This window comes from Larus michahellis, chromosome Z (assembly GCF_964199755.1).
Source record: "Larus michahellis chromosome Z, bLarMic1.1, whole genome shotgun sequence".
Lineage (NCBI taxonomy): Eukaryota > Metazoa > Chordata > Aves > Charadriiformes > Laridae > Larus > Larus michahellis.
Window position 1 is genome coordinate 59,164,745 of NC_133930.1, and position 14,874 is coordinate 59,179,618.

The following is a 14,874-nucleotide window of genomic DNA, read 5'->3' on the forward strand; positions in this document are numbered from 1 at the left end:
AGGGGAGGATACAAGGAACATTAAATATTTCCTTGACCAAGGACTGGAATAATGTCACCATTACCTGTCACCTGCTGTCTAATGCTGTTACACAAATATTATCTCAGGAACAGCAATTCTGGTCCCCTGCTCTTCAGAGCTCCCCTTACAGAAAAGGAGAGGCAAAGTGCGTTATTTCTCACCACTTTCTCTTCTCATACAGGCCAGGGTCATTGCCTTTGGCTAAGATGCTTTTATTGGAAAAAGTTCAGCAAAAGGAAAAAGTGGACACCACACCCACCACACTGTGGACACGAGGTAGAGTAAGAGAGATGGTTTGGGTATAACTTAATGAGTCTTTTGCCTGTGCATCTGCATCATCTTTTCTCCTTCTTCCAAAAGAGCCTGATTAAAATTGGAAAGTAAGAGAAAATCTCCACTATTTTCAGGCAACTAGCATAAATTAGGACCTTCCTGTCTTTCCCTCACTCTTTCCAAACACAGTCAAGATAGTCGCTCTGCAGGCAATCCAGGGGTGCAGCCCAACTTCTTAATTCAACACTTCTGGTAGAAGAGTCATACATACCTTAAACATAACCAGAGAACCAGTCAGCATATAATATTTCATTCTTGGTTAACTATTCATCTGTGTTTGTCAAATTTACCTATTTCACCATGGCACATTATGTCTTCCCTTCGCTCTGGCCCTGTACTGCTAACCTCTCCTCTTCTAACCAGCTCTATTTTGCGGTCTAACTTGCTTTTTTCCCCTACCTTCTTCGCTGATGAGCGGACTTCCAAGAAATCAAATGCCAACAGAAGTCATAAACACTATCTAGAATAGGAAATGTAGGCAGAAACAACAGGGCAAAGCAAGTTAAGCTACATAATAGAGGTGTTGTTAATGTAATGTGTACAGAAATACAATATTTGCTAACATTAACTGTTGAAGAACATTTGTGCTCTTCTAGGCACTTAACTCCATTACTCAAAATGGAATTCCTGCTTTTTTAAGTCCCTCTTTGGCGTGGTTTTGGCTGGATTGGCCAATCAGAACAACAGATGGCCCTCCCCCCCCCCTCCCCCAGAGAGGAGAGGAGGAGATAAGGAGATTTACGAGTTTAGAAAAAGAACTACTTTAATGAAAATGTTAATAAATAAGAAAATAGTAAATAATAATAGAATAATAAAAATTAAAGAAAAAGTATACAATATACAAGGGCAAGTGTAGGGTGCTGCACCTGGGGAGGAATAACCCCATGCACCAGTACAGGTTGGGGGCTGACCTGCTGGAGAGCAGCTCTGTGGAAAGACACCTGGGAGTCCTGGTGGACAACAGGATGACCACGAGTCAGCAATGTGCCCTCGTGGCCAAGAAGGCCAATGGCATCCTGGAGTGCATCAAGAAGAGTGTGGCCAGCAGGTTGAGGAAGGTCATCCTCCCCCTCTACTCTGCCCTGGTGAGGCCACATCTGGAGTACTGTGTCCAGTTCTGGGCTCCCCGGTTCAAGAAGGACAGGGAACTGCTGGAGAGGGGACAGCAAAGGGCTACAAAGATGATTAAGGGGCTGGAACACCTCTCTTATGAAGAAAGGCTGAGGGATTTGGGTCTCTTCAGTCTGGAAAAAAGACAGCTCAGGGGGGACCTTATCAAAACTTATAAATACTTAAAGGGTGGGTGTCAGGAGGATGGGGCCAGGCTCTTTTCAGTGGTGCCCAGCGACAGGACAAGGGGCAACAGGCACAACCTTGAGCATAGGAAGTTCCACCTAAACATGAGGAGGAACTTCTTTACTTTGAGGGTGTCAGAGCACTGGAACAGGCTGCCCAGAGAGGTGGTGGAGTCTCCAACTCTGGAGACATTCAAAACCTGCCTGGACGCGTTCCTGTGCAACCTGCTCTGGGTGACCCTGCTCTGGCAGGGGGGTTGGACTAGATGATCTCCAGAGGTCCCTTCCAACCCTATGATTCTATATACAAAACCGTATCCAGCTCTCAGGATGATGATCGCGCCACCAGCAAACGCAGGGAAAGTCCCAGACTGGAGTCAGCGACAGACAGGAGCTGAATTCTGGAACTAGAGTCAGGAATGCTCGGATAGGGATCAAAGGCAGACGAACAGACAGGGTCCCCCTCAGACGTCGGCCATTGAAGAAAAAGTGAGCCAGAGGCGCCTTGTACCTTTGATCCCTCAGCTTTTATACTGAGTGTGATGCAGATGGGATGGAATACCCTGTTGGTCAGTTCGGTGTCACCTGTCCCATCTGCTCCTCCCTGCAGGTGGGACCCCTCTGTGCTTCTCCGCTTCCGACCCTCTAACGGGGCAAGCAGCGACGTTAGCTGACCTTGGTTGTTATAGCAATAGGTATAAGCAAGAGCCTCTGTGCACACCATTCCTTGGTATAATCAGGTCTTACCACTCTGAGAGGGAACAGTTTCTGAACAACATGCTGTTACTTTCAGGCTTTAGTCAGTTAGAAGAGAAGAGGCCCAGCTAAAAAGTAAAATTACAAAACAGAAAACTGGTTCTGTTTTACCTCAAACCAGGACATTCTTCTAAGGACATATCACAAAAGCCTTCTTCCCTCCTCCATCTCCAAGCGAATTATATATATTACTTATTAAAAATAAATAAATAAACCAGTAAAATGAAAACAGCAGTATCCGTTTAGAGGTTCCTGAATAAGAAACCTTACTTTACATTCGCTGTACTTTGATCAACTGGGAAAAAAAAATCCCAAACAAAAACACAAAACCCAAACAACAGAACAATAACCCAAAACTAAACAAAGACAGCAATACACAAGACTGTAGAAAACAGTGGACCATCGTAAGAGTACAGAAATAGAAACAAACATGATGGATAAAGCAATAATGATTCAGTACTGTTAGAGTGAGACTACATCTCTATCATGCAAACAAACCACAGCAATGATGACAAAGTTAGCTGTCAATAATAACTTGCAGGAGCAGGAATGCAACAGTATATGCTAAAAATTAGTAGCACGTTCTCATGATGTGATTTCTACATGAAAAAGTATAGTTTCATGCACATTGACAAACTGAATTGTGAAGGCTATAAAGAGAACCTTCTAGGATATACAGTCAAGAAAACTCTCTCACCCCAAGCCCTTGAGTCAAGTAGTTCCATTTGTACAGCAGCACATGTCAAATCTGATCTGGTATGAAAGTTTGACACACTGAAGTGATTTGTCTGGTGGTTTTTTTTTTTTTTTTTTTTCCAAACACTGTCTCCATATACTCCCTACATATTCAAGACGAATTTATGCCCAAATGCAGTATTTATTTACAAACTACTCTGCAAGAAATGCAACATAGCTTAATGAAAGTACCAAAGGAGATAATTTTTCGCATTTGTTTTTACTTTTTTTTTTTCAGTCCCCCCAATAAAGACCTACAAAATGAAATGGGAGAATGCTTTAAGGAGATGACAGGCTTAAAGACAGATCACCGAAACAGACTCAAAGCATGTATCCTGTCACAGAGTCATCAGTTCAGTAGTCTCAAGTTTAGCCTCACTAGCTTACCCCTTGAAACAAGGTCCCCCTTACAGGATCACACAATGAGGAACTAAGTCTGCTAATTGACACAAGGCACCAGGAAGAGAAATCCTTAGGATGAAAAGCTACACAAATCACATTGTGAAAGAAGTGATGGAGCACGTAGACTCCTGTATAAGGTATAGGTTAATAACAGATTCAAGAGCAAATAATTTCTCACCACTGATTTCAAGTGCATTCATTAGGCTAATCTTCTGTTTTAAGAACAGCAGGAAATAGAGTACAGATTTGAGCAAAATAAATTTCAACACACTTAAAAAAATAAAAAGATTACCTTCCGCAAGGTCTTTGAAAAGCATCTGAGATAACAGCAGACTGTTTGCTTTTGGGTGGTTTTTCTTGTTTTTAAAATAAACCAGAAGTTGAAGGAAGGCAAGTATTTGAATATGAAGATCCCATTCAAAATGTGCAGAAGTAACAGACACTAAATGCCAAACACTTAAAATTTAAAGTTCACAAGTAAGTTTCTTTAGGCAAATGCTATCTAAGAGTTTTTAAGTTTCATTTTTAAAGAAGTCTTAACTATTTAATTTTATTGAGATGCAGGTGGAAGATTTATCTTATTTATCACCACCACTAAAAAGCAGAGGGAACAAAGAGTATAAAGGTGTGGGTACCAAGTGTTATTTTCTGTCATTGGCTATCACAAAGCATGAACTCAACTGAATTTTCCTGATATGGGCTCACAACTCAGAGAGATGCACTGTATTTCCAGTTATCCAAACTAATATCTGCTGCCACTACTATAAACTTTCCCCAAAGCAAATGTTTCAAAACTACTTTGACCATCTGCCAACTTTCATGACCCTATGAACCCCACTGCAAATCTTTATTTGAGAGCCACAAGTCACACAACTTAAGAGCGCAAAGGAGTTCCAGAAATCCTTCACAGGCAGGAGGCACCAGTGGTTCTCCAGGGGTCTACTACTCTATTGTGCGATATGACCATCTGTTGACATGCAGCTGGTTCCAGGGGCAACACAATGATGTCTTTACCAGAAACTCCTTGAGGATCATCAGCAAAAGAGTATTAAATGGAATATAATTAAAAAAAAATCAAAACACTGGAGGGGTCACATCTGGACAGGTCCAGTGTATACACTGCCTGTATCACAAAACTTTGCTGTCTTGAAGAATGTGAAAGGCTTGCATCAGATAAAATTTTGAAACTCTCGGAATGACGGAGTTGAATCTAAAATACGCGGAAGAGGTATTTGCCAGCCAGGTAAATGATCCTGGGTTAGACTGGGATCTGGAAAAACTCAGCAGGAGTCCCAAAGCCAAACTAGAGACCACATGCACAATGAAAGCCGAATCACGAATTTGTAATTTCTTCTTTCAGCTGGAAAGGTCTCTAGACAAAAAACACTCTGGTTTTGATGCATATTCCATCTGAACTCTTCCAAAAAGAAGTGAAAAGATGCTTTTAACTTGTATCGAGACACCCTGTCATACTTCAGTACGCTTAATTCTGTAAGAAATTATTGCTGACAAAACAGCAATTTACTAACCAAAGAGAAGATTACTGCTACCAGAAGTGAAGAGCCTGCTTTATCTACTAGCCGTTCACAGTAAATTCTACCAGCAGTTTCCTTTACCATTCAGGTACTTTTGTTGATCTGAGAATTCCTATGCATTAACATATGAGTATGTATCTACATATGTATATGCTCTCTCATGCTACATACACGCATTTTTATTAATATTATCTATTAAACTTCTTACAAAAAGAAGCCAGTGCATGGGAATAATTCTACAAATATGCTTGGGGAATCTCTGTTAACTCCCACTTAGATTTCTTGAAAGCGAGAACCAAAAGTTGTGGCTTCCAATTCATCTTTTTTACCTCCTACAAAAGGTATGAATTTATACAGTAAATTGAAGCCTGGTGACAAAGTCTTTGCTTAACTACCTTTTGCAGTCCACAAGCTACTGAATCCACAAAGCAATTAAACCCAGTGAAATTACTATCTCCCATTAACATCAGCTTTCAAGTGTGTAAAGAATGGTACGAGCCTTTGGTGTAAGCAGCTGCTTTCTGCTTACTGCAAAAACTGGAGTACAATACATTCCAGCCAGCTACTTTTCAGTTAAGCTGCACTGAGCACATCCCTTTTTACCAACAGAGAAGGAAGGTTTGCAAAGTCCTGCACCTTGTTCTGCAGGAAACATAGGAAGAGCAAAGAGATGGGAAATCAGATTGTTATTCAATTAGCACCAATGTTTCACTTCTGCTGTCCCTGTTCTACCTGGAGCTTGTCTTGCAGTTCAGGTATAACTGCCCTTCCTTGATGATTAAGCTTTCTTATTACTATCTAACCAGAATGTATTTACTTACATTCAAGTTTGCAACAGAACGCTTTCAAGAACACTACAAAAAGATGCTTTGCTTGACTCCACAGTCAGCTTCTCAGAGTATTGCTACAGACTTTGTGTCTGCACTCACTTGCTGTCCAGATAAACAATATCTGTGATACCTACCTTGAGCTACTTAAAAATATTCCAGAGTAGTGATTTCAAGCAAACAAGAAGCTGGAGAGTAGACTCCACTGTAATTATTACACAGTAATCAGAACATCGAGCAACAGGATTAGGAAATAGTGTTTATGCTGGTCCACAATTTCCATCATGCTTGGTTCTAGTACTGATTTATAGTTTCAGACTTTGCTGAAACAGGGAAGGAAAATCCAAACACTGCGTCCAGTTATTCAATCATGAAAATACAAGAGATGCACTTCTCTACCTGTAGCAAAACAGAACTCCAGGCTCAACACCTGCAGCAAGGGAAAGTTGTCTGCTTATCTACCAGACAGATGAATAGATGCAATGCTGGAAAGGAGTGCAGGAGCATGGCACATCGGCCATTCCTTTCACACACTTCAGAAATAATTCACCTTCACAGCCAGTTAGAGGGAGTAAAGGACAGCTACAATTCCTTACAACAATGCTGAGCAGTGCATAAAATCGAAGGTTTACGATTAGTCCCTTTTCCAGCCCTTCCTACTGCTGAGAAGACTACAGTCTTTCCACAACTTTTTCAAGTCATGGTGTTTCCATAAAACAAGCCAACGCAGTATGCATGAGGCCTATGTATATTTCTAAATCCAGCCCTGATCCACTGCTTCTCTTACTTTGTAAAGTAATGATGGCTGCTCCCCTGCATCAGGCTATATTTAATTGTTATCAAGACTATCACTCCAGAAGGACAGCCATGGAAGTTTTCACCAGTCATCAAAGGGAAACGAATGGTTTTACTGCATTTGTTAAGTGTCATATTCGTAAAGTGACACAAATTTTCAAAGATTTCTTGTAGTTATCATCAATGCTGCTGTTTAGATTATCACTGTACTCACCTTCATGTCTTCTTCTTTTCTGCCAACTATTAAGAATCTGAACTTGTCTGCAATTTATTCCCAGCAGCAATTCTCAATTGCTTTCCTCATTTGTTCCACTTCCCTCCCTAGCATTCTGAATGGAAAGAGACCACTAGAAGCTTAGTAAACATATTTTGTTACTGATCTTTACTTCCATTCTGTAAAGTTCACATTTCCAGATTTGAAGGCTAACTACAGGAACACTTCCCAAGTTACACTTAGCTAATCTGTCTGCAGTTGCAGCTTTCTAGGGCAACTCCCCTCCGAGTAAAAGCCATCTAGAGTTCTGAAAACTTACAAAGAAGAAAAAAAAAAAAAAGATGGGGAAAAAAAAGACTAAACAACAGGTGAAAGTCATATAAAGATGACACTCCTTTTGCAATAATTATTTTAAATAATGGAACTAGGCTACACTGAAGAGAGTTCCATCATTTAAAATGGAAAGCTTTCACCTTCCATTTACATGGCAATGTAAATGCCAAAATGATAACACATGGCAAACATGAATATAAGCTGTGAATTAGGCGATGGGGTTAATGACTGATACAAAACTAGAAAAAAAAAGTTTTTAGCATTTTAAAACTTTTTAAAGCTTTCAGATGTGCTCAGCGGGACATTTAAGATGAAGGACAAGGTCTCACTTCACAGGCAAGTATCAAGTTTTGAGTATTATACAACCTCCTGATATTTACTTTTAATAAAGTTGCTGGGAACTTCACTATGTTTAGGTTATGAATTGCTACAGCTTTTAAATAACTTTGATATGCTTATATTTATGGGCACTTACAGTTCGATACAAAGTTGTCTTCCAACATATCTTTAGTAAGGTGGGTTGTTTCGAGCAGTAAGAAAATTCACACACAAAAATCATCAGACTTGTCCCTGGTGAGTTTATGCTTGTTAGAGGTCTTGTAGTTCAGAAGACTGGCCTTGCTCACACAATGTTATTTGTTCAAGTTTCTCTTCTTATCTGAAGAGGCTTTTTTTTAGTTTGTTTTTTTTTTTTAAACAACCAGGAATGTTTTTGCCCTTACTAGAAGAAACTCCCTATTTGTTTGCTAACTGGAACAGTACTGACTTTATTGTAAGCAGAAATCTTCAAAAATGATTATGTATATTCACAAGATTGGAAGTTTACCGTCCTTCTAGGACACTCCTCTATGTAAGAGGAAGCTCGACATAAAAATACACAAAAGTTATTAAAGTTTCTTTAGTTTTACTGTTCATAGATTTCCTTGTGATTTGCACCTAAAGTCATTTAAACGCTTCTCTCTTCCCCTTCGTCCCACACTGTTACACGCAAGCTTAATGGCCAGCACGTGTTGACTGAGCAGCTGGCAATTATATTCTTCTTGCGTATCTTCACTGGAGGCAATAATTTAGATCTCTCTCTACCCAACTGGAACTTTCCATGAAGTCTGCAGAACATAGTTTTCTTTATGACCCTCTAGCTGACAGAATCAGCTAACTGGTTCAACAGGCTGTGAGAGGCAGAAAGACAGATGGGGAGACTAACAGCACAGTCACAACCACCTCTTGGAAGAGAAGTCTAAAACCACTTTTTATTTGCAAGCTTACTTTGACTTCTTAAACCTTCAGCATTCATCATATTTCTGGTTTTAGAAATCTAAGCTTTCTAGCACAGAAGGGACTTCTTGAACTTAGCAGTGTTCTAGCAAGAGAACTTAATTCCACTCCTACAAATTGGCTGTCATTCTGCATGGATGCAGGGAAGTTCTAATCTGTCTCTCCCATACGTGGGAACACTCCGCACATACTAGAAGCATTCAACATGAGAGGACTGATTTTTTTTTTAATTAAAAAAACAGCTGGAAAACTGTACTTTCACTTCAGAAAACAAATACAAACTTAACACTTTCAGTTATACTGCTCCGACAGCTCCAAAGAAGGAAGAAACATGAAGTACTCTATATCCTGCTCCACCCTAGCTAGGGTTTTATACAACACATATTATGCATATGTGCCTTCCACTTCATAGACAGCAGCTTTGTTTTAACATTCTAATCCAATGTTTCAACTTATGACACTTCAGACATTTTTTTTTTTTCCCTCTCAAAAGACTAATACTATTCTGTTGGATGCTGATGCGGTTTTAATACTATTTAAGCTTTATTACGTAAGGTGTATTAAAGATCACTACAATTCTTAGCTGAAGCAATGTGAATGTAACAAGCAGATTAAGCACCTGTAAGGAAGTACGTCTAGTCCTCCTAACTACGGTCTGCTTGCTGACCAGGAAGCTTTGTCACCAAGTTCAAATATAAAGCAGTTTTAGTAAACAAAATATAGGAGAATACACAGTCAAGAATAACTGAAATGAGCTGTTGCTTACCTTGACTCTGCACTACTGTTTCTTATGCTTTCTTCATCACTGTGCCCATTCATTGTAAATTTTAAGAAGTTTAAAAGATAAATAAAAGTCCACTCAGGTTACAAGGTGGATATCAAGAATCCACTTCTTGGTATTCTGTATCTTTTCCAGGTGATGTGTTTGCTCTAGTGTTCTCTGCAGGTATTCAAGATTGCTCCCAAAATACCTAAAATAATAAAGGAAAACATTGACACAATTTTAAAGTAAGTTTGTAACTAAAAAGATACCAAGAATAATGTGGTCTTTCACTAACACTGAAAGGGGGCATCATCTTTGATGTCACATTTTCAACTGTAAAATAGCTTTTTGTGTGTTATCTTTTAATGACTGATCATTTTATCACCATTTTCTTCTCTGAAAAAAAAAAATTTAAAATCTTTCCTGATGTCTGTGAAAACTAGAAAAAGTTCCTCTCAAGAGAAGAACAGGTCTTTTTATTAGTTACAGTTAAAAAAAAAAATGAAAGAACTAAATGTAATACACAAAATGCATGAAAGTAAAGACTGTCTAGCTTTTTGTTCAACTGCAGTTGGGTCCCAGCATACTGGATACTATGCTTCTTTATGCAACTTTTCATTGATGGTGTTATAAAGATGGAAAATTCTGATGAACCACTAGCTGCAGAATAGGAAATGTTACGGAAATTACATTATTTTTAGTACTGTAGGGTGAGGAGAACAGTTTACTGCATGTCTGCACTATACCCCATGGTTTAACTTCTGCCATAGTACTGACTTCAGGACAAAGTAGATCAAAATTTTAAAGAAAAATTGCCTACCTGAACATGTAGGTAAAATCCAAGATATTAATGTTCTGCTAAGTAAAATGTATTTCATGCACAAAACGTAGTGGAAGTACTTCCACGTACACACATAATGCTTACATCCAGTTGCGGGTAGAGGCAGGAAGATAAAGACTGTCCCGATTAAAACAAGTGTCTCCACTAAATCAAACCAGCAAGATCCCACAGATGGAATGGCCATTATTTCACATAAAAAAGCATCTTAAATCAGATCACTGCAGTATCCGATGCAGGTAGAGAAAGTTTAGGCTCACAGTAAATTGCCTGCAAGTATAAACTCACTGATAATCAGATAAAGAGCAGCGCCTTTCACAGATTTAGTGGTATGAAAGCGATTAGGGGCTGCCTGCCGTGAGGTGCTCTCCTCTTAACGCACAACTGCCCAACCCAGAGCTCCTCGGGTGGCGGCGGGGGTAAAATCCTCGCTCGGGGGGTCAGGAATGCCCTGCGCTTAGGCACCATCTCAGGCACCCGAGCCATTCCGGCCAGCAAACAAAGGCGATGAGGGAGGGGAAAGTGATAGCAAGCAGCCCTGCAACCCCGCAGGGGCCGCCAAGCGAGGTCGGGCACCCGGCGGCGGCGAGCCGGGCGGCTCCCCACGGCTCGGCAGCGAGGCCGCGCTCCGCGCCGCCCCACCGCAGGCTCCCCGCCGCCCGCGGGGAGGGGACAAACACCCCCTCGCCTCCGGGCCCGGCACCCTCCGCACCCTGGGAAACACCTCGAACAGGGGGAAACTTGCTCCCTGCCGCCCGCTTCCTGCTCGGCGGCGATTCGAGCGCCTGCCGCCCACGGTCGCTCTCCCTCTGCCCGTTCCCGGGGCCCCCCCCGGGGGGGGCCCGGGCCAGGGCTGCGTCCCGCCCCCGGAGACGGCCCTCCGCTAGCGGCGCGGCCTGCACAGGCGCCGCTGCCGGCCAAGGCTCCCCGGCAGCGTCTCCAAGGCCGCCGCTGTCCTCCATGCTCGCTTCCCCCGGCGCCCCCCATGGCCAGAAGAGAGCCACGGCCCCTTCTGCTGCCTCCCGGGCAGCTCGACGCTGGCTCCCCCCGCAGGAGCCAGCGAGAGCGGCTCGACCACGGGCTGCCCGCCTCGGCCCTCGCAGCTCCCCCCCTCCGCGGAAAACGCCGAGCGGGCCCGAGAACCCAGCCCCGCGCCGGGCATCCAGCGCCCCCCTCCTCGCGGCCGACAGCGGGCCGCAGGCCCCATCTCCTCAGCACCGCCCGCCCCCTCCTTCCATCTTCGGAAGCCACACAACTCCCGGCCGGCGAAAGGGAGAGGAGCCATGGCAGGCCTCTGCCTACCTGCGTGCGCCCGGCCCGGCCCGGCCTTCCCAGGGCCGCCCCGGCCCGCGACTGCGCTACGCGCCACGGGGAGCTCCCTGCCGCAGCCCAGGGTCGGGGGCTGCTCCTGCGGCCGCGGCGGGGCCTGGGCCGCCGCTCCTCCCGCTGGCCGCCGGCTCCTCGCAGCCCCGCGCGGTGGGGTGGGCTCCGTTCGAACAATGAGGGCCCCGAACCGGGTAGGGAGGGGCGCAGGGAGAACCGGGCTGGTCGCCGCTCCGCTCCGCCACCGCCGCTTAAGTCCTGCCGACCGCCGCCATCACGCTGCCGCTCCGCTCAGCCTCCCCCTCCCTCCGTCGGATGGAAACCCCGGGCGTGATGTCAGCCCTGCGCCCTGGGACCGACCGGCAGGAGGAGGAGGAGCCACGGCTAGGGGCGACGGGCAGCGCCACCGGGCCGCTGAGGGGCGGGGGGGGGGGGGGGTGAAGGAGGAGCGGGCCGCGCTCCGCGCCGGGGCTGGCGGTAGCCGCCGCCCGCTCTCCGTCCCGGCCGCAGGAAGGGGGCCGGCGCAGCTGCGGCCGCCGTCCCTGTGTGAAGGCGCAGGGCGCGGCCCGGCTCGGCCCGGCGGGGCGCCATGACCCGAGCGGCGCGGCCGTGAGCCCGGCGGTACCGGTCTGCGCAGCGCGGCGGGGATGGGGGTTTGTGTGTCTGCCCTGGGTTTTTCGGTGCGAAGCCACAGCCCGGCGACAAACAGGGCCGCCGCTCTTAGTCTTAACTACGCCGTTATAAGTGGCACCGGGGCGTCTGCAGGGAGGGTGGGCGCGCTGCTGCGGGGGGGACGCTCGTCTCTGTCCGGACTGTCCCCTGGCTGGGGGATGGTCGTCTTCTTCCATTCCAGAGGCCAACACCCGCTGTTTTCAAAGCGATTAACGCGAGCCGTTTATTTAACGTGCCTCACGCTCGCTATCCGGGAAAAAAAAAAAAAACCAAACAAAAAAGCAACCAAACCAAACCCAACCCAAAAACCCAAAATACAAGACAAACATCACGTAACTTGTGCATCCGAATGTTCCTAGAGTGGCAAAGGAAAGTAGTAGTGGCTGAATGTAAGCGTGCTGTAAACAACGCAACACCGCAGCCGAAGACGGCCTTGGAAAGAGGAAGCAGCTTACCTGCCTCTCCCATTTCGGAGAAACGGGTACGCAGTTGTGCTCTGTCACGCTAAAGGAGGATTGCGGGATCATTGCTGATGGACAGCCTGGCAGCAGACCTTGGGACGTGTTTTTGTTTAGCGCCCCGCAAGAGTGAAAGAGGTCAAGATCACCGTGAAAACGCAGTTTGCTCATCAACAGAGGGGAGGCTTGAAGGAAGCGAGTCACTGTGGGCATACTCGAGGAAAGTGGTTACAGTCACTGTCAAATCAATTGAAGCTTGAAGAGTTGTGTTGGCCAGGAGCCAACGTCTGAGCCACAGTCAGTCATCTGGAGACTTCTCGGGCCTGTAGCTTACCTAATGGTTGCTCTTCCAGGGTGAGCAAAGCTGGTGGCCTCAGCACTCAGCAGCCAATGTACCCACCACCCTTCAGCTGGGATGTGGGGGTTTCCTGGAGCTGCGCCTTCTGCCCACCAAGCGGGTTGTGGGGTTGACCGCCACGCACGGTGACTTGCTGTCTGAGGAGCAGCAGAGGGCAGATGAGGCGAATACACTAGCCCAGCTCTCAGGCATCATCCATGGTTGATGGCAGAGAATAGTTTTTGCCCCTAGATTTAAAAAAAATGCGCTAGGAATTGCTCAGACAAGAAAAGCTTCAAAGCTTATGAGAAGGTTATATTACACTGTGTTCCTTATTGAAGCACTTAAGCTTGCCTAAGTCAGCTTGAGAGAGAATATTTTATTGTGGTAGATGAGAGCACTCTAAGATCAAGGGACTGAGGTTTAAGAGTGTCAAAATGAAAGTAACTGTTTTAAATTAAGGTAATTAGAACATTACCAAGGATAGTTCAGACCCTAATGGAAGGATTTTTGTTACTGTTAGGGTTTTGTTAATTTTAAGGAAAGAAACAGTAGAAAGCCACTACCTTGTTTAACCAGAAGGGACGGGCCTTATGCAGAAATTGTGGACCAAAGCAGTTACCTGCAGCAAGGAGGCGATATGACTAAGTTGATAAGAATTATAATACATGCCAAGTGTTAGGTGTACAAATGATGTGACTTAGATGAATAATTTGAGTTGCATGGGTAAGTAACGAAACTGTTTTCATTGGGTTTTAGAGCTTGTTGCAAAACTCCAATAGGTCAATATAGATATTTAAATACAAAATTTACACCTTTCATATCAATATGATCCACAGAATCAGTATAACCTTTAGTAATGCAACCCCACCTAAATACAAATAAGAGGAAATACATTAATTTAGCATCTCTTATCCTGGTTTGAGGTAAAAGAGAACCAATTTGCTTTTCAGTAATTTTACTTTTCAGTTAAGGCTCTTCTAACTCTCTGAAATTAACGTCATATTTTTCAGTGTCTGCTCCTATCTGATATCTATAATGAACATCAAGGAATGGTATGCAGAGAGGCTCCTACTTATACTTGTTGCTATAACAACCAAGGTCAGCTCACTTTGTTATATGCCCTGTTGGAGGGTTGGAGGCAGAAAGGCGTTGAGGGATTGCACCTGCAGGGAGTATGGGACAGGACAGGTGACCCAAAACTGATGAAGAGGGTATTCCATCCCATCTGCGCCATGCTCAGTATAAAAGCTGAGGGATCAAAGGGTCAGCTCTCTTTCTTCAGTGGCCAGTGTCCGAGGACGACTCTGTCTGTTTGCCTGCCTTTGATCCTGATCCGCGCATTCCTGAGTCCAGATCTGGAATCCAGTTCCCATCTGTTGCTGAGTCCAGTCTGGGACTTTCCCAGTGCCTGTTGGTGACATCATCCTGGGAGCTCGGTAGAGTTTTGTGTATATTGTATATATTTCATTATTTTCTTATTATTATCTTTTCTTTTTATTATTTTTTATTTCATTAATAATTTCATTATTAATATTTCATTAAAGTAGTTTAATTTTCTTTTCAACTCATCTCTTTCTCATTCGTCTCTCACTTGGGAGAGAAGTTAGAGAGTATCACAGAATCACAGAATGTGATCACAGAGCATCTGTCATTCATTTTAGGCCAGTCCAACCCAAACCACAACACCTTTCTGTTTACAGAATTTCTCTCACAAACTGCTACACTTTATTTATTTGGAGATGTATAAAAAATGGTCAGGGAAGAAAGGAGATGGAGGAAAATAAATTAAATATATTCCAACAATTCCAGTTGCTTAGCTACAGAATGCACTCAATTCTTACTAACCATCCAAAAAGCTAAACATCAATAAAGAGGGCAGATGTTAGTCAAATTCCTCTATTTTTGCTATCCACTCCCTCTCTTCAAGTTCCTGATTATTCACAGAGATACAGCGACTGT

General features: G+C 44.2%; 1 protein-coding gene across 2 annotated transcripts in view; it reads right to left on the minus strand.

Moving 5' to 3' along the window:
- The window catches only part of CHD1 (chromodomain helicase DNA binding protein 1), a 58,326-nt gene extending 46,546 nt beyond the window's left edge, over positions 1 to 11,780 (minus strand). For both annotated transcript variants that reach the window (XM_074571130.1, XM_074571129.1), the window contains exons 1-2: positions 11,425 to 11,780; positions 9,288 to 9,492 (exon numbers count right to left, since the gene is read on the minus strand). In XM_074571130.1, the coding sequence (XP_074427231.1) occupies positions 9,288 to 9,340 (53 nt within the window). In that variant the 5' untranslated portion in view covers positions 9,341 to 9,492; positions 11,425 to 11,780. The remainder of the gene's footprint in view (positions 1 to 9,287; positions 9,493 to 11,424) is intronic.
- Between the last annotated feature and the right edge of the window lie 3,094 nt (positions 11,781 to 14,874).